This window comes from Staurois parvus, unplaced genomic scaffold, assembly GCF_062004578.1.
Source record: "Staurois parvus isolate SC_StPar_1 unplaced genomic scaffold, SC_StPar_1.0 ptg000151l, whole genome shotgun sequence".
NCBI lineage: Eukaryota > Metazoa > Chordata > Amphibia > Anura > Ranidae > Staurois > Staurois parvus.
Genome location: NW_028317947.1, coordinates 5,702,001 through 5,722,542, shown reverse-complemented (window position 1 = coordinate 5,722,542; position 20,542 = coordinate 5,702,001). Strand labels below are relative to the sequence as shown.

General features: G+C 42.2%; 1 protein-coding gene across 1 annotated transcript in view; it reads right to left on the bottom strand.

Moving 5' to 3' along the window:
- Window positions 1-10,175, bottom strand: part of LOC149463872 (amine oxidase [copper-containing] 3-like) — a 31,775-nt gene extending 21,600 nt beyond the window's left edge. The window contains exon 1 of the mRNA XM_089674374.1: window positions 8,505-10,175. Within this exon, the coding sequence (XP_089530500.1) occupies window positions 8,505-10,104 (1,600 nt within the window). The 5' untranslated portion in view covers window positions 10,105-10,175. The remainder of the gene's footprint in view (window positions 1-8,504) is intronic.
- Between the last annotated feature and the right edge of the window lie 10,367 nt (window positions 10,176-20,542).

The following is a 20,542-nucleotide window of genomic DNA, read 5'->3' as shown; positions in this document are numbered from 1 at the left end:
GGGGACGCTGCAGGGGACACAGTGCGGGAGCGAAGGACAAGGTAAGTGCTGCAGGGACCCCCAGAGCAACGCCGCATGGTAAGCCCGAGTGTAGCTCGGGGTTACCGCTCTTGGTACTCAAATTTTACCCCGAGCTACACTCGGGAAAACCGCTAAGGAGGTTAAATGCTTGCAGCATAAGAAGAGTTGGATTGTCTTAAGCCTGGTACACACGATGAGATTACCAGATGAATGTTCACCCATTTTTTTTTTTGCATGTTAGTCTCCATATAGAAAATGAAGAGGTTACTAAAGTTACGAAAAAACTTGTATGATAGAATAAAAATTCAGAAGTGATGTAATGTTTTGTATTGTATTTGTATTGTATTTTTGGACAAAAACTACTGATTAAATGAAAATCATACGATCTGTTATTGTACAAGAAAAATTTTTGTGCTTCTCCAATCGGATAATTCTTTGTATTTTTCATACGATTTACTGATTGTGTGTATTGGCCTTTAGACACATGCAGCAGCCCAACCCTCCGACGTGCCCTTGAACACTGCTCAAATCAACAGCTCGGCTCATGAAGTGGGAGCGATTTTTGTTAGAGCAGTGGTCAGGGTGGGGGTGGTGGCTGGTTGGTATCTCTCCTATATACTGGGAGCACAGGGAGTTTGCTAACCCTTGTGTCACGACCAACCACACGCCATGCCCACAGCGACTAGCTAACCGAGGCACACACGTGCGGCCGTGACAGGGGGGTAAAGAGGGAATAAAGGGGACTTAACTTTGAATATATAAAACTGTATATAAGATCAGCCATGACACACTTTCACAGCCCGCACTACCTCTGGCCACCACCAGATGGAGACTCCACTCTAATCCAGCTGGTCGACCACACACTGGCAGATACAAATCTTACATACAATCTGGTGCACTGATTAGAGTTGAGGACCAGCTTAGTAATTACCCACCCTTCTAAGGTCCCTCCAGCTATGTACAGCTTGAACCCCAGTGTTAATCACCCTTCCACTGTCCACCCCCCCCCCCCTGCCCGCACCAGACACACCACAAAAGGTAGCCTGCCACCACCCAACAACTTATCCGCAGAACGGTCTGCTGGGATACCCCACACACACAGATCTCTGCCTGTTAACTTTTACAATCTGCATGCAATCTGCCCACACACAGTGCAATTGCATACAGATTGGCAATGAGCTTGACCGAGTGTTTAAAGGCACTAAAATACAATACAACTTAATCTAATCCAATCTAATCTCTCCAATCCAATCTCTCCGAAGATATGAGCATGTGCCTAAATACACAGAAGTCACTAATTATTTTAAGATTTCATTTCCCAAAGTGGGTAGTGCATAAAATATGTACAAAATGTAAAAAGTTACAGAAAATACAAAAAATATAAGAAGACACACAAATGACTATTTACTATAAAATAAAAGGGAATAAAAGACAGAAGTAAAACTTTACCAGGATTTACCCTGCGAATGGAGCAAGTCAGAGAAACAGCAATCCGTTGGTCGATCGAACCAGCTCCGTACGAATCACAAATGTTCCCAGTAACAAGGACTAAATACACATCCTTGATGACAATGGATGGAATGTCCCTCCGATTACATATTGCTACTGATCACATTCTATCCACTCAAATCTTACATGTACGTTACACCTTGTTAACATAATTGTAATAGTGCTTGTGATTGGCTCTCCAAACTCCTTAAGTCCCGCCTTGCTTCTTCTTGGATAGGACAGCTACCCACTTGCTGGTAGATGGAACCCTTTGCCATACTGTGCCAAACTCCTTGCCGTAAGCCAGATCAGGACATTCCTGGCCATAGGCCTTAATATTTAAGAATAAAGGAATGTCCATACAATTAATCATTAATTAATTAGAATTCTTCAGCATGGAACGCCATACACAGGAGCAGGATTGTAACTATCACTTAGGAGCAAAATGCAAACGCACAATTTGTAAGTCACCTACCTTTATCACCTACTCTCCTTGGGAGCACCACAGTGTTGGGACCTTTTTCCCCCATGTATACTAAGTCCACAGCCTTCAGCTTCCATCAGTATGAAACAGGTGGCTTTGTTAGTATACCAGTCTCTTTCTCAATGTTCCTCCTATAGTTCTGCCCAACTGGACACACTTCCCGTTCCCGATGGTACACTCACTCCCAGGTGTACTAAAACTAGAACTAGAACTCACTTCAGGGGACTGTGGCCTGGAATGCCTTTTGCATTCCACTCTAGGCCCACAAAACACTGTAAATAAGTCAGGTGAACTACAGCTGGTCCTTCTGGGTGTTGAACTACCTCACCTGGGCCTTCAGCCCTGTTAAGGGCCTTTGGGCAGTTGCTTACTTCATCTGCATGAATTTGAGGTTGTTGGCTCCCATGCACCAACTAACTAGGCTCCTCCCATCCTGACATTTATACAGGCACTAACTCTGCCCAATACATCACTAAAGGTAAGGTTTCCTCTTAAAGGGGCCTTGACAGCCAATTGTGTTAATCAGCTTTTGTGATATATCACACAGAGGGCTACACCATTATTAGGACAGCACAGCAATTTTTCATTTAAATGTCTCCAGTTTGGCTAGAAATGCTGGTCTGTTCAGTTTCTGCGATATATATCATATAGATGCTGACACTATTATTGAGATAGCACAGCAATTTTTTATTTAAATGTTTCCATTCTGGTGGGATTTGCAAGTCCTTTATTCATAAACAAAAAATAAAACCAAAAATAAATGTCCTTCGAAGTAGATCCAATGTCAATTGCGATCCATCCACTGCCCCCTCCCCCCCCAAATAAAGAAAAAAGAGGTCCGCACCTGATGGAGTTTCCAGCAGAATGACAGCTCTGCAGCCTCTCGCTGCTAAATAAATAAAGGGGTGGGGGCTACCTGATGATGTCACAAGGTGGGTTTGCCCCCTTTTGATGTCATCACCCGAGGTATGCTAGGTGGCCGTTTTTTTCACTGCATAACAGTATGATGAATTGACGGTTCGCATGTGATATTTAGTACTGCATGCAATTTGCTTTTGTGAATGGAGCCCTGGCACAGAGCCAATAGGCACAGAAGAAAAACATTTCTTTCTGATCCCCAAAAGTAATTGAATAACTGTCTGGACCAACATTCTATCACATTGTTTCTTTCTTAAAGCATAAACCCAAAAAAGGTAATATATTGCGGTTTACCAGATCATAGATATGTGGCTCTATTAGTTCACTTTTTTTAGCCTAACTATATTTTTAGCAAGAACATAAAATGCCTGTTGATGTTACCAGAAACGCAGTGTCCTTGCCACTATGAGCTGAAAAGGCAGTGACTTGTGGATGTAAAGTGAAGTATGACATGGTGGGGAATGCAGCAAGAAATGCTGTGGACTTGGCTCAGAAGCTGCAAACTTTTTCCAAAGTTACAAACATTCAAACAAACTGAAGGATAACTACAAATTCAAAAATTAGTCTACATTTTCCAACTACAGTAATACCTCGGTTTAAGAATTTAATTCATTCTGCAGGACTTTTCATATAGCGAAAAATTCTTAAACCGAAACGCCGTTTCCCATAGGAATGCATTGAAAACCAATTAATCTGTTCCGGAGATCAGAAAAAAGTAAACACTAATAAATACCGCATGAGTTATTTTATCAAGTCATGCAGCATTTTAGTAGTGACAACCATGTGTTAATATTTCAGCTGTCAGCGGGGTTCCCCACTGACAGCTGAATGTAAACGAATTGCCGGCAATTAAAAAAATAATTAAAAAAACTGCGTGGGGTCCCCCTTCCCATCCATACCAAGCCCTTTGTGTCTGGTATGGATTTTGAGGGGAACTCCCACGCCAAAATTTTAAACAAAATGGCGTGAGGGTCCTCCCCAAAATCCATACCAGACCCTTTTCAAAGCATGCAGCCTGGCAGGTCAGGAAAGGGGGGGGGGGGCAAACAATGTTTCTTTTTAGTTTCTTAAAAGAAACAACATTTCTGTTAACTTTGGGGAAAGTGACAGCTAATTCTGTGAGCTATAGTGAAGAAAAAAAAAAGAGCCAGCAATTGCATTTAAAAATCAGCACTGACATACACTTCGTATTGCAAAAAAAATTCATACCAAATTTGTAAACTGAGGCATTATTTTCAGTGGATTTTCATTTGTAAACTGAAAATTACTTTAACCGAGGTGTTCTTAAACTGAGGTATTACTGTATTTGAAAAGACAGTCCATTCAAAATGTAAAAAAAAGATTAGCTCTTATCAGAGCCAGGAGGAGTGATTTGGAGGGGGATTTGTACCAGGATGGTGGATTTGTATTAGGAAGAGGTATGGGGGGGGGGAGGGAGGATTTGTGCTAGCAGTAATGACTGGGGGGATTTATGCTAGGAGGAGAAAACGGGGGGAGGATAAATGCTAGGAAGGTGTTTGGGGGGATTTGTGTTGGGAGAGGGAGATTAGGAGGGGAGAGAGAATTTTTGGTCAGAGCGGATGTTTGAGGGATAAAGGATTTGTGCTAGGAGGGGATATTCAGGGAGGGAGCGGCCTACTGGGCCCTATAAATTATTGAATATACAAACTGTGCTAGTGGTCTGAACTGGCCCAGTTCCAAATTCACATGATCTCACAATGACCTTACACTATCCTTTCCAAATGTCAAAGTGTATTGACAAGCAATGGTGTTGTCACCAACTTACATCTTTACATTTGCAGAAAGATATTTGCTTTAGAATCGGTTTCTATTGCTTTGTATGATGCCTGCCCCCAACACCAAAAAAAAAGGAAAAAAATGCTATTGTCGACTTTTGTTTTCTGTGTTCACTAACTAATATACCTCTAACTGCAATTCTTAAAACCAATGAATACAAATAAAATAAAAATTGTATTGTCACCATCAGCAGCAGCTTCATGGCTGGACATTGGGCACAGGACCATGAGAAACAAGCTGGACATGGGGCACTGGACCATCAGAGGCAGGCTGGACACAAGGCATCAGACCATAAGGCTGGGCATCAAACACACAACCATCAGGCTGAGCAAAGGTCAGGGCATCAGCGAGGTTAGGTTGGTTATCAGGCAAAGCGTCTATGGAGCCAAACTGGACAGTAGAGAGAAAACGAGTAATGTCAGGCTGGATAGCAGGTGACATGTCCCTGGAGTCAAACTGGATAGCTGTAACACAGGCTGGATGCTGAGTGGCTTTAATAAGAGGTTGAGGGCTCCACCTAGCCAAATGAGGCAGTCTTATCCAAAGGACAGATGGAACTTCTTAGAGAGGTGTGAACAGATGTAGTTGCAGTAGGGTGAGGTCAGGTTACTGAAAGTCCTGATAAGAAAAAGCAGTAGGCTCAATTGGCATGGGCTGGACCAGATTAGGAGCAGACTGGACCACATCAGCAGATGTAGAGACAACAGAACTTGAGGACAAGGTAGCCTGGATGTACATCCAAGGGCGGTTAGGGATAGGAAAAGGTAGGGATAATGCAGAGGGCTTTATTATTGAGGACTTAGAGCGAGCACAGGTTTCGCAAGCTTTTACATAGAAACATGAGTCCTTATAGAGAGAGGGCCACCAAAGCCCATGAGAAACCAAAGCAAAAGTTTTGGTAATCCCTGGGTGCTCAGCCGTCTTAGCGTCATGTGCTTCTGAAAGCACTTTAAGCCTAAGGTGGAGGGGAACAAACAGCTTTCCATGGAGTAGACTGTAAGCTCCGAGGAGCACAGCCCTCCTATCCCTCTTGTATTGAACTTTATTGTTGCTGTATTGTCTCCCGTTATATTGTAAAGCGCTGAGCAAATTGTTGGCGCTATATAAATCCTGTATAATAATAATAATAATAGATTGGGCAGAGCACTAGATTGAGCTGTTAAAATAGGTTCCATAAGGTCCGGGGAAAGGGCCCCCCTTTATTTGTGCTGGAGGTAAGATATTGTGAAACTTAGAAGAAGTTTCTGAACAGGTCTTAAAGCTGCGTGATACGGCATCCGCCTTGGCATTCTTAGAACCTGTGCCTAAATTTGCATGCACTCCCCCTCTTGGAGAGGTTGAGAGGACCCAGGAAGATCTGATGGAGAAGTGGGCAGAGTACTAGGGGGCAGAGGAACAATCCTCTCAGTATGCTGACGTAATGACCTAAGGTTAGTTCCCGTGGGCACGGTCAGGATCAACATCGAGTAAACCCTTTAAAAATGCTTTGGCTAACCCTCAGGCTGGGTATTCTGTGGGGAGACTAAAAGCCCAAGACTGCCCCCCCCCCCCCCCCCCTTCAGCCATATAATAATCAGGTTAATCAGCTGTGTTTCAGAACCATAAGAGCATGGCCTAAGCTTAAAGTATAGCATACAACTATTTTTTAAAGTTGGAAAACATATGGGGGTCACTAGAAAATGGTCATGCAGATTAACTTTGGGCACTGGTTCATGCATTACTGCTGGAGGTGCATTAATGCACACAGACAGTTCCTGGACTTGGTGTATCAGTTTGCAAAGCTTCTCCTTAAATAAATGAGCCTATGTAGAGTCCATCTTCACAGAAAAGGTTCTTGGTAAAGGTTTGTGATAATGTCACCCTTACCGCTAGTGCTGGTGGTCAGTCACTATAGCTAGCTTCTGTGTTTTTCACCTATAGCAGCCCCCTTTCCCATAAGGCAAGCAGGCCTTCCGGTACTCGGTATATACTGTAGTGCCTGGCCACCACGCTTGGACAGGCGCAGACTGAGCACAGCAAACAGGTACTTGCGGTTGGCAGACAAGCAGAGTGATTCAATGACAGTCCAGGCACAAGGCATACAAGGTTCTAAATAATCAGGGTTAAATTTATAGTCAAAAGGCAGGCAGAGTTCTGAGAATAGTCCAAGTTCCAATCCAAGGGTCATAAACAGGTTTACATGCTCCTGACACTTAGTTGCTGCTATAAGTACTGTGTCTTTGGGGGTAAGCACTACTTGGAGATACTGCTGAGTTGCTGGAAAGTTTTGGACTGGAGCTGTGCAGAATGCTAATTTGCAGATGAGGCACAGAAACACGTAAGAGAAGCAAGCAATATCACAGTCACTACAAACAGGAGTCAGCAATATCACAGTTACTGGAACAACCAGGCAGTTGAGGTAACAGTTCAGCAAGCAACAAAGTCCAGATCACTTGGGTAGCAGACAAACCAAGACAGCAGGCAGAAGTTGGGGTCAGGACATTAACCAAGGTCAGCAGTGGAAAATACAGGTACAACAGAGTTAGGAGGTAAGTCAGGTCAAACAAAGGGTAGCAGAAGCACAGGTCAGGTCATGGTTCACAGGAGATGATGACCATTGAGCAGTTTTCCTAGGTTGAGCTGAGCACTAAATGGGGCAATTAGTGCAAACGTCAGTGCCAGACACACATGCTCAGTCATACACACACAGATGAGCACACTGTCTTGACCCCAAACTTCAGACCATGTGCTGCAATACACATATGGGCATGGCCATGCATCTGACCTTCCTAGCACACCCTCCCCAATAATCGTCTCCATTCTTGTTCTGGTATTCCTTCATCCACCAAGTGGATATACATCACCGCTCAGACATCAGAGCCACAGTCACTGACACACAGTAGGTATTTTATATGTGGCTCCCCATTCAGACCTGCAATTGCAAATTCTGGCAAAGATGTGTCCCAAAAAAATGTCCTTTAGGAGTGCCTAATTTTTAGTATGTCCAACAAAGACTGTTACACCAGGTACACATTGTATAGCACACTTACATTAGACCCCAGGAAAACATTCCTGCCATGAAAACTTGATATTATTTTTTCCCAGGGTACAGGTTCTCAGTCCACACCTGGAACCCTTGCTCCATCAAAAAATCTCACTCCTTCCCTCGAACACCAGCTTTCCTCCCTCCTTCCATCTTTAGTTCCTTCCCCAAACTACCATCAATTCCATCCATTACGAGCTCCAGTTCATTGTCCCACCATCCGTTTTCATGCCTCCATTCACCTGCACTCTGTTAGTGTCCTTCTTAATAAATGATTGTACCTACTATATACGAAAACTACACTATTTTTCTATTTTTTTGTAAATCAAACACAAGTAAAGTCTCCATACACATTTTAATTCGATCATATCTATGATTATTGGAACTCTATGTGTAGATTTGATCAACTTTCCTGACATCAAAAGGAAATTAATTAGATCAGCTGAAAATAGTTGATTTTTATTTTAAGGATTTGTAACATATGTGGCACATCAAACATTTTTCCAATCAAAGTTCTGTAGCATGCAGAACAAAAACAGATTAAATGGAATATGTTTGTAGTTATGATCACAGCTGACTGAAATTGAATGGAACCAGCAAATGGTCAGCAATTTAAAATAAAATGCGTTCAGATGCCACAAAATAAATAAAGAAAAGACAAAATTGTGTGTACATAGAAAAGCTTAAGGTTGGTATCATACTTCACGTTATAAAATATAAATTTCCAAGTGTTTCTTTTTATAGTTTGTATAATCAGATATTTATAAATCTTACCTCCAACATCAATATCCACTTTGTAATTGATAAAGTGCGTGTGAAGTGTTCCCAATGTATGTTCACCAACCCTTGAGCCATAATCTTTCCCATCAGCAAAGTAGAACGAGGAACTGATATATCCAGTGGCGTATATCTTGGCTTCAATAACTCCATTTTGATAGAATATAAAATCCCATACATAATCGTAGTTAATAAGAGTTGATACAGCTCGGACAACCAGAACACTGTTGGTCAGACCTCCATAATACATTGAGTGCATATTAGAATAGTGTCGACGAAGAGGCATTCCAGTATTATGTTCAAAAATGCATATGGACTTTTTCGTTGTTTCAGGAGTCTCAGATTCCATTAGATAATGAGTGTCAACATAAGTAGCCAGATAAGGACAATCAACACCTCTTACTAACTCAAAGGAGAACCTTCCAATACCAAAACTGCCATCAAGGTATCTGGTGATCATTCCACCTGGTGCATTAGAGCCATAGACTGCAATTGCCTCTTGAGTACCAATTTCATAAACAATTCGTTCATTGTTAAATCGGATGTCAAAAAAACGTAGACCAGTGTTCACATTTAGACCAAATGAAAAGTCCCAAGACTGGAAGGATACCTGGTTGTCTTTAACAGTATACCGTTTGCCAGTTGGGTCAAACTGCAAAGGTGCTCCAGGTTTAGGATTGGTTTTAGGATTCATAGAGCCAATGTCATTGTCTGGAGTTACATTTTTAATCTTAATCACAGTAATTCCTCCAGCATTGTACTGTTTTTCCAAATCAGCCATGTTAGAGAAGTAAACACCATTGTAAAAGACTTTGGTGACTTTCCATTTGGTGACATCCAGACTCTTATGGTCAAGAAGAATTTCAAGCCCAACTGGCTGGACAGAAAAACAACTTTCTTTCATTTTAAGAAACATAACAAACCATGTACTTCTGTCTCCAGATTTGAAGCCCCTTGGGACAGTTGTAAGAGCAGCAAAATTGTCTCCATCATAGCCAAGAGCTTGTAAAAAATTAGGTGCTTTGGAAAATTCACTTTGGTAGACCATACTATAAGCATCAGCATACTCTTTTCCAATAACAGGTCGACGATAGTAAGGCAGCTTGTCTTTGTATTTCTGCAAGGTAATATCCTTAAGATATGCTGGGTTTGGAAGTGGACCTACCACATATTCTGTAATGTTGGGTTCTTCTTGATCACCAAAGAAAACCACAGCAAGTGCCTCCCGGTTAGGTTTTTCAGCTCCGTTATCTAAGTAATCTAGGACTTTCTGCTTTGGAGGATATTTAACATCAATATAGTAGATACAATTTTCCGTAGGCTTTGCATTCTCTGCACTGACCAAGTTTTTACCAAGATTTTTCTTCAGGTAGTCAACTGTTGCAGAAAACTCTTCTGGTTTCAGATCTGCAAAGACTAAGTTTTGGTTGCTTATCTTTTTCTTCTGTGCAGCACTGGGGTTGATATTGCTATGATAGTGTGACTGGGTATCACAGCTTTGGCTTGACTTTCCTGTTCCTGACAGTAAAACAGCAACCAGCACCAGTATAGTGGCCAATGACAGGACCAGGAGAATGATGACAGCCTTCATGTTCATTATGGCAAAGATAGAATGTGTTTCAAGGGGAAGAAAAAGCCTTTGCAAGTTCTCAGAGTGAAAATCTTGCTTAAATAAAAAAAGAGTGAGGGGACGTCTGAAAACAACAGATGATCATATTAAATTGGGCTCAGTTCCCAGTCGGAAGAGGATACAATATATGCTTCTAATTGAAAGCATTCTTGGAAACTATTTTGGCAGAAAATATAAAACATTTGTATTTCAACCTTCTGGAAAGAGTTGTTTTGCACAAGTAAGGAATCCACTGAATTCTTCTATTTCTCAACTTATAGCTCTGTGACATTGTTTTGACTCTCCTAAAAGAATAAAGTAAAGCAGGAGCTTGATTTCACTCACAAAAACAACAATATGCAAAAACCGTAAAGTTTAATAGCTTCAAATAAATGAATGTGCATTCACACGTTGCCGTAGAGTATGATCAGTTTAAGATGATTAATAATCAGTATTAACACTTATTTATTGACGCAGTTCAAAATTACTGATGATGTGCAAAGTAACAATCCAAAGCAGCTGAACAGGTTTCAGTTTTCTATCCTTTACAGCCAAGGAAGTTACTTTCTTAGCATCTGTTTGATATGCAGTTGCCATGTTGCTGCACATGTGATCAATTTTTACACCGGCTACTTGATGGTTGACAGTTTGGTTGAGAGCACAAGTAACTGTGACAATTATCATTCATGGTATACCTTGAATGTAACTGTTTTGGAAAACAATTAAAGTGGAACTAAACCCATCAATTAAATATTACATGCTGGGAATGTTAACTGTTACAGTTGCTTGTGCTTTCAACCAAACTGTCAGACCATCAAATGGCTAGAGCAGGGGCGGACTGACAACTCATGGGGCCCCTGGGCAATAGGGGATCATGGGACCCCTGTGTCCTTGCCCAAACTCAAAAAAGCCTATGAAAAAGGTACCAGGGGCATCTCATGGGGCTCCCTACTGACCCCGGGCCCTCAGGCAGTGCCCGAGTTTCCAAATGGTCAGTCTGCCCCTGGGATAGAGTCATAACTGATCACATGTGCAGCACCATGGCAGTTGCAGATCAAGCAGAGGCTAACATGGCAGCTTAATTGGCTAAAAAGATAGGAGGTTTTAGTTTGGCTGCAAATCAATGTGTTTAATTCTACTTTAAGTCAGTTTACTGATATATTAGTTCTCATGCACACGGGACGTTTTTACAGCGGCTGTTTTTGACTTTTGGCATTTTTTTCTACAGCCAGTAAACTCCCCAGCATGTTATCCTATGTGTCCATGCACACATAGGCTTTAACCCCCCTAGCGGTATGATTATGTCAGTATTTCTGTGCTGAAAGTGGTACATTTTTTTGCATGGAAATATGTAGTTTTTTTATTGTAGGCCTGTAATTTTTAGGAATTTTTAGGAATAACTCACTGAAATCTGTCCGAACAAGTCTAGTAAACATCCCAGGTATGATAAAACTTGAAACACGAAATCATAAATTATAATTTAATAAATAATCATAAAAATAATAATATAATAATAATAAATATAATTCAAAAATATAATCAAACTAAAAACACTGAAATTTGAAATATAGCGGCAAGTTCGCATATCACTGAACTCAGTCGCAGAATCGTTTTCAGTGTCTGATGATGAATTTCCCCACAAATCATTATCACTCAATTCTGCAAGTGGTTCTGATTTACTATCGCTGTTCTCTAGCCGGTCTAAAAACGCTTTTGACCTAAAGGGACGCTTTTTGGACGCCATGTACATTTCTCAGTTGCAAGGCAGAAAGAACAGTAAAAATGCAGGCAGGGCACAGGACAAAGCACTCGGGACAAAATGTATGTGAAATGGTTTGATACAGTAATGTTTTACTATGTGATTTTAGTGTATTAGTGAATGTCAAAATTTTCAAATTTCCCACCGGTTACGTCCCAGTCGTCCCAACACTCACAGGGACCGGAACATGGAACACGGATGCCAGCATCGGCCGGAGGAGATGGCCGGGGACGCTGCAGAGGACACATCGTGGGAGCGTAGGACAAGGTAAGTGCTGCAGGAAATCCCTGAGCAATGCTGCAAGGTATTCCCGAGTGTAGCTCGGGGTTACCGCTTTTGGTACTGAAGCTTTACCCCGAGCTACACTGGGAATACAGCCAGGGGGATTAATCAGCGTTTTGCAGGGGTGTTTTTTGGCTGGAAACCCCCCCCCGAACTAATGGGTTTCTAGAGGAGTTTTGTAGCTGTAAAAATGCTCTAACGCAGGTAAACTTGGAAAAATGTGGTAAAACATGTCAAACCAGCCTTTGTGGGCACAGATAAAATAGCCAATTAAAAACAAAGAAACAACCCAACACCGTTTCGGACCTCAGCGCATCCTCAGGGGTTCAACACGTCCTCAGGGGTTCAACGCGTGAATCGGTGTTGGGTTGTTAGACATTATTGCTGGAGGTCATGTTGCCATTCCGAGTGTCTGTTGTCCCCTCATGTAAGTGAATACACAGCGCTTTCTTTGTTTTTAATTGGCTATTTTATCTGTGCACTTTATTAAAACTACTACACTATGAGAGATTTCTTGGAGGTTTTTGGAGGATGAAAGTGCATGTACTGACATCTGGTGGAGCGGGATATGAGGAGGACTATCGAGTTTCCTGACACACTGAAGGATCGTAACTTGGGAATTTATTATCATACAAGCACTATTGCTGTTTTTCTAAACAGCAACATCTTCTGGTGAGTTTTCATTGTAGCCATTGGTGGAGGTGACACGTCTGTTGTTCCTGGATCATTGGGTGAAGATTTATTATACAGTGGTCATTGGGAGTATTCTATTCAGTTTATCACAGTCCACAATCATTGACTTGAACACCATTGGACTTATGTACATTATTTTTTGTTTTATGTGAATTGTATTTTTCGCACTTGATGGTATTTATCTATTGACATTATTCAATATTTTTGTGTTTAATGCTGCAGCTTCTTTTTTCAGCACTAATAGGATCTTAGTATATCGGTGTCCATTGCATGCAGCTACACAGCATATTTTTCACTTTCTGATTTTTTGGATTAGCACTGACCTTATTTTGTTTTAAAAATAAAAATCTGCAATCCCCAAACATCGTGCTCAAACTCCATTGAAGTCTATTAAAGTGTAATCTTGTTATTTTTTCAGGGCCATTTTGCAAGATTTTGTTCATAAAAAATACTGTTCAGCAGGGAGTGAGTCTTTTTAAAAGGCAACATTAAAAATACATTTATATCTGTACTGAAGTGCTTAAAAAAATTCAAGTAAAATAAAACAAAACACCTCTGTGATAAAATCAGTAAACATGTCCACCAACACACTCATGAGATACTTCCCCATGTATAGAACGTCACTTCTTCATCCAACTTGTAGCACATTGCAGGGGCATGAGTTAGACTCTTTTGAAAATAATCACCACTACCGCATGAAGGAAAGTGGCTTAACGGAGAGGTGGGCTCCAGACAGTGGTGTATGTAGGTTTCGTGCTGCCCTAGGCAACACAAAAATTTGCTCCCCTCCCCACAGAGAGACCCTGACACCGACCAACACCCCCCTCTCCCAAGAGATCCTGACATTGACCAACAACACCACAGCCCCCCCCCATCCCAACCCAAGAGAGCCTTTCACTATCACCGCCCCCCATACACTGGCAAACCCCACCCTCCCACCCTGGCAAGAGAAAAGACACTCACTGTCACAGCTCCGGACATCCCCGGGAACAAGAGTCAGGCTCTGCATACACCATCAAGCAGCCCGCAGCCTCTGTCAGATCCCACCTGGTCCCCTTTCCTTCTTCCTTTCCTTCTTTTGGGGGACGGCGCTACCCCCCTGAAAAATGCTGCTGCCCCCTGAAAAATGTCGCCCTAGGCAAATGCCTTGTTTGCCTTGTGGTAAATACACCCCTCACTCCAAGACATAGATTTCATTATACTCTTGTGTATGATAACATCCCCATACTTGATGTTAGTGCATCTATACTGTATTTTTGTAATAACATTAAAAATACAAAATTCCTTTAAATACCATGCTTGGGAGATGCTCTATACCTACTTGTGAAGTGACACGCCTGTAGTATGTACTACAGAAAAAGTGACATTTAAAAAAAAAATAAAACTATTACTGCTTTGACTTCCCAGTGGCTCTGCTCTGTTGCTTGAGGAATGTCTTTCAACATCTATAACGGACTCTTATCCAGAATAAGGACTTGGTATGGATTTCAAGGATAGATCCCATGCAAAAAGACAAAACAGTGTGGGGCCCTCCGTCTGATCCAAACCAGACTCTTATCCAAGCATGCAGCCTGGTTGACCAGGAAAAGAGAGGGACAAAAAACATGTGCTCACCCCCAGAGCTGCTGTTAGAAACCACGGGGCTCCATGCAGCCAACCTGACAGGGATCCCCACCCCCAAAAAATCAGTTTACTACAATTTAGTTATGAATGAACAAAGTGAGTGATTGGTACCGATCACTCATGGTGTTCATTTGGGAAAGGAAGGGGCTGCTAGATGTGACATATATACCAGATCCTTCCCCCACTCTCCATCCTGAAGGATCCTATTGTGTGCTTGCAGCTGCTAATGGGAAGGAAAGGAGGGAAGTCAGAAGCACTGTGGGAGCACACAGGGGGGCCTGGGTGACAAACATATGATGCAAAGGGAGGGTGATGGGTACAGTGTGGGGGCAGTTACTCCAACAAATCCCCTGTATGTTTCTCTCTCTGCTGAAATCCAGTGGGTGGGAGAGGAAAGAAGCCAGCTGTCAGCTACTGCAAAGAGAGTCATACAGGGGATCAGTTCAAGTAATTATCCACCCCCCCCACCATGCCGCTCACCCGCCCACATCTGATTTACCCAGCTGCCTAGGCCCCCTGCCTGCCTAGGCCCCATATAGAAGGACTGCCGGTACTTATCCCTTATCCACAGCCCTGCTCTCCCCTTCTGAACTATACCAGGCCATGTGCCTCATCATCTTGAGGGTACCTTGCTGGTGACCTCCCTCCCAGCATGCCCCTATGTTGATGGAGACAAGGGCCTCTTCCTGACATCCCTGGTTCAGTAGATGTAGGAGTCTGTCAGGGACGTTTTGGAATTTTAAAGCCCCCTTTTAAAAAGAGAGGGCACCAAATATCCAGCCCCCCCCCTAAGGAAAAAGTAAAGTTACATAGTACCTCTGGTTACTCATACACAATATAAATGTGAAATGTAATTAAACACATAAATACCATTGTTAAATTATTTTATTTAAAATACCTGCATTGTGTATTGAAGCATAGAGATGTCACATCGATGACGTTACATAGTCTGGAATTAGGTATGTAAAGAAAACTGTAAGGTTTTATTAAAACATTTCATTAATGTGTTGATGGAAAAGGGGGACCAGGGAAGACAAAATATAAGTTGACTTATCTTCAACTTTAAATCTCTTTTAACAAGTAAAGGCAGACTTATTTAAATTGGTGATATGCCAAGTAGAAATCCAAATCAAACCAATCAAATGTCAGTTTTGTTATTGCTATAGAACAGATGTCTCCAAACTTTTTAAACAAAGGGCCAGTTTACTGTCCTTCAGGATTTAGGGGGGCCGTACTTTGTCCAGTGTGAGTAGAAAATGTCTCGGCATCAGTAGGAGTAAACATTGCCCCATTGTTGGTTTTAGCATAAGGAATAGTGTCCCACTGTTGGTATCAATGGGAGGCATAGTGCCCCATCTACGGTATCAGTGGGGGGAGTAGTGCTCCATCATTGGTCTTAGCAAGAGGAATATTGCCCCATTGATGGTGTCAGTAGGAGGAATGGTGCCCCATTAATGGTGTCAGTGGGAGGAATGGTGCCTCATCATTGGTGTCAATTCGAGGAATAATGTCACAAGGGCCGGAAAGAGTCAAGAGGGCTGCATCTGGCCCCAGTTTGGAGACCACTACTATAGATTATCACACTTTGCACAGCACAATGCTTATTGCTTTCTCTGGGCACAATTATTTTCACATTACAGTATTCCTAAAATATCACAGATAAAAGAAATTGATTTTCCTTTTTCAAAAAATAGTTACAAAGCGAGATTTTAGCTTTTAAAAATGATATGGCATTATAATCATAATCTGTATACAGCACCGATTTGTGGCTTTTGTACTGCTGTGTGGATGGAGTGGAGACTCAGAGGAATGATGTTCTTCTCTAGTCCGTATAGGCGTCATAGGGAGAGAAGCTTGGATGGGGCAGTGCTTATAAATAAGGGATCCTGGGGGGATTTGGCAAGCATTTGCAATTAAATAGAGTAGGGACAGGATCCCACTTGTTAGGGACACAGATTTAAAATTTTTTAGGGAAGACCCAAGGTGGTCAAGCATAGGGCTACCGCTGTACTCACTTCAAGCTTCTGGAACTACTGTCACCACCTTCACTAAAGCCTCCTTCAATCTCCAGCTCAGTTTTTTACCCTGCCAGTCAGCCACCCCCTGCAGATGCTGTCCCAGTCAAGTAGGCCTTGTTGACAGTGCCCCCCACAATGTTCAAAGTAGCTCTGCATATATATGTCGATGCTGCATGACCTGTTGGGATTGCCAGTAAGACTGCTACTGCCCACACTACCTTAGTACCATTAGTGCCTGCACCTGCATACTCTTGGTGGCCGTTCTGTAGCTGAACAAAGCACTAGGTTTATCTATTAATGCAAGTGTTATTGCATCTGTTACTTCAAGTGTTTGTTGCTGCACCTGTTACTGCAAGTTACCACCACTGTGTTGCTGCAAGTACTCTTGTAACTCTTCTGCCCTACCTCTCTCTCACAAGAACTGTTAACTCTTCTTGGTCTCCATATGTGCCTTCTCTGTGCATTGGGGACCTTAGCTCTTTGCCCCACCCATACATCCATGTGATTTTTTTATTAATAGTTTCAGACAAATATGATGGGAAAATGTGCCACATTTGGGTAGGACTACACACTGTATGTGCTGCAAACTAAATATCCAAAAAAGGTCACACACTGATGAGTTCAGTCCAGTGGCGTTTATTCCACCATTCAGCCTGCTGGTAGTCTTTGGCTATGGCCACTAGAGAAGAGTGGCCAAGGACAGGGACTACCAATAAGTCAGTTGGTGGAATAAACATCTAGAGTGACATCATCAGTGGACAGCCTTTTTTTGGATGATTGCTGTGGATGCAGAGCGGAGACGGACTCTTGAGATGAGGCACCTGCTTCACCAGTAGACTAGAAAAGCAAGTGGGGGATTCAAGCGGTGTAGGTCTCTAGGATGTTCTGCAAACCAAACAGTTTTGCCCAGAGTCAAGTTCTGAATAAAGAAGGTAAACATGCTGTAAATATTTATCATATGATATTTTTTTCCAGGCATTTCTAACGGTGTAAAGAGCATACTAGTACTCCTATCGAGCTTGTTCAGCTAATTCAAAAATTACCTTTGCTCTGTTGAGTGAATAGATTTGCTGCAAATTTGGTCATTAGAAGCAACAGGGAGCAGCATTTTTTGACCAAAAATTTTTCACAATGCAGGTTTGGTCTTCTTACTGTACCTCTGATGTGTTCAAAGGCTCCAGCATGTTCATATGCTTTTAGCAGCATCCAGTCAATAGTAGTAAGGTTGGTTGGCGTACCTTTTTATTACATAATTGTTTTTTGGCTACAGCCACTTGCAGTATTATAAAGAGAGAGAAGATAAAACTCAAAACTGAAGAACCACTTTCTGCCCAACAGAATCTCATACAAGTGTGCTTATTGTGTTTACCAGCCAGGGGCGGACTGACCATTTGGAGACTCGGGCACTGCCCGAGGGCCCGGGGTCAGTAGGAGGCCCCATGAGATGCCCCTGGTACCTTTTTCATAGGCTTTTTTGAGTTTGGGCAAGGACACAGGGGCCCCATGATCCCCTATTGCCCGGGGGGCCCCATGAGTTGTCAGTCCGCCCCTGTTACCAGCACTCTCAGACAATCAGCATACACTACATTTTCCAGAAGCTGTTATTTTTTAGGTTTTTTTGGAATACGACTTGTTGGGAAATTTATCAGCATGCAACGGGCTGACAAGCTAGACAGGAACAAATATAAAAAGAATACATGTCCCCAAAGTAACATTTATCCCTAATCCTTCACTTGATCCCAACAGTTAACACCACATTAACCTTCACTCAAATATTTAACCAAGCCATAAAATTTTATTCTTAACTCTTAGCCTTCCCCATAACATTTACAATTCCTAACCCTATGTAATGAATAGCTTAAACCCAGACTTCAAACATTGCTAAATGTGATTTATGAAGATTTAATGTAAGCTGACATGTTAGCAGCTATTGTAAACATCCTCAAGATTTGTGTATCAGTACTGCTTGGTCCAAGAACAAAGGGATACACCCCGAAAGCTTGTCCTAAAAATTTAACTGTTAGAGCAAATAAAAAAAGTGTCATGGACATAAGTGATGTCAGCTCAGTTCCTTCTTGTGAACTTTAAAGAAAAGAGAATGGTTTTAAATCTTGTAATGTTGGCTCAGGAGACAAAGTGAACATTTCTGAAGCATTTTATTTCTTTTCAAATACAAATAGTGTACTAAACTCACCACTCCCCCAATGTCAAAATAGCTGTTTAGTACAGACAAAAATCACAAAATTTGATTTTCCTAATTTTTGATTTTCAATTCATATCCAAGAATCTTAAGCCGGCCATAGACAGTTTGAATCTTAGATGTTTTACCAGGGACCGGTGGAGAATTGAACCATGTCTGGGCAGGCTGAATATACCCAAGTTGATCAATCAACTTGGATGCAACCAGCCTATTGGGTTTTACAGGTGATTATATTGCTAGCGGCTATTATACACATTGGCTCCACGGGAGGGATTCCCCCATCAATGCTGACTGTGTTGATGGGATAATCGAGCGATTTTCTTTCCTGCAACTCCTGGTTGCAGAAAAGAAATATGCACCGTCTATGGCTGGTTTTATAGCTTGATCTTCCTACAATGTAAACATATCTTCATAGCTCCCAATGTTCCTCATTTGGATGGACATTCTGTTTTTAGAACCAAACCCCTCTGTTCCCTTCTCTTCCTTAGTTGTTCCTTTTTGTTGAATTTACAGACCTCTATAAAATTGTCATATATAACTAACATAAGAGTTATCCTGCACTAAGGGTCCTTTCACACGGGTGTTCCGTTTTTATCACCAGTTCAGTCGTGTTTTTTCAAAGAAAAAAAGGATCAGTTTACATCAGTTTACATTGGTTTTTCATCAATTTCTCGTCGGTTTTTACATCAGTTTTTTACATTCTTTACCAATACAAAAACAGACCATATGTCCGTTTACATCCATTTACATCCGTTTTTCGTCCGTTTTGGGGTTTTTTATGGAAGAAAAATAGGGTGTTCTTCCGTTCAATAAAATGGATGTTAACGGATGCAGACATTAATGTATGTAAACAAATGACTATCCGTTTACATCCACTAGTCCAAAGAAATACATGGGGGTTCGTTTTTCATCCATAAATGGACAGATAAAAACAGACATATGGAATGCTCATGTGAAAGGGGCCTAAACCTTTCACCCATCCTCTAAATGGTCATATTTGTTATTTTTAATAGCCAGTGTATCGCTACCAGCGAAGGAGCCGCTGTAGTTAACATGTTCTTTCCCCACACATTGCAGAGGCAGCCAGGCACACAGCAACAGATCACTCATTCCAGCTCAATAATCAGTCTCAGGGATGTCTGTTTTTGATTTATTGCTGAAAACATGTAACTGGGGAGGACCAGTGGTGTATTTTGTTTCTGTGCTTCCCTAGGACCCCCCCAACCTCAATGGAGAGAGCCTGACACCAACCAACATGGTCCGACCCCCCCCGGAGAGAGCCTAACAGTGACCAACAACACCCCTGCCCCATCCCCCCCACTAAAGAGAGCCTTCCACTAACACCACCACCCCGGCGACAAAGAGAAAGACACTCACCTTCACAGATCTGACCATCCCCAGGAACTCCGGTTGGACTCTGCATACACCATCAAGCAGCCCACAGCCTTTCTCAGATCCCACCTGGTCCCCATGCCACATATGCCCCTTCTTCTGGGGGCAGTGCTGCCCCCCAAATAAATGCCACCCTAGGCAAATGCCTTCTTTGCCTTTTGGTAAATACACCCCTGGGGAGGATAATGGAGTATGGGATACTCCAAAACACCAAAGCACAAATTTTGCAGAGGGCATTTTCTCTAGGTGTTAGCAATACCGTCTTTCAATCCCATCTGTGGACCAGAAGAATATTAGGCACAGAATTAGCAGAGGCACCTCTACACTTGGCAGTAGCAACACATCGGGGTTGATTTACTAAAGGCAAATAGACTGTGCACTTTGCAAAGTGCAGTTGCACCCTGCAAGAGCAGTTGCTCCAGAGCTTAGTAAGTGAGCAGAAGCTCTGCTGATTTCCAT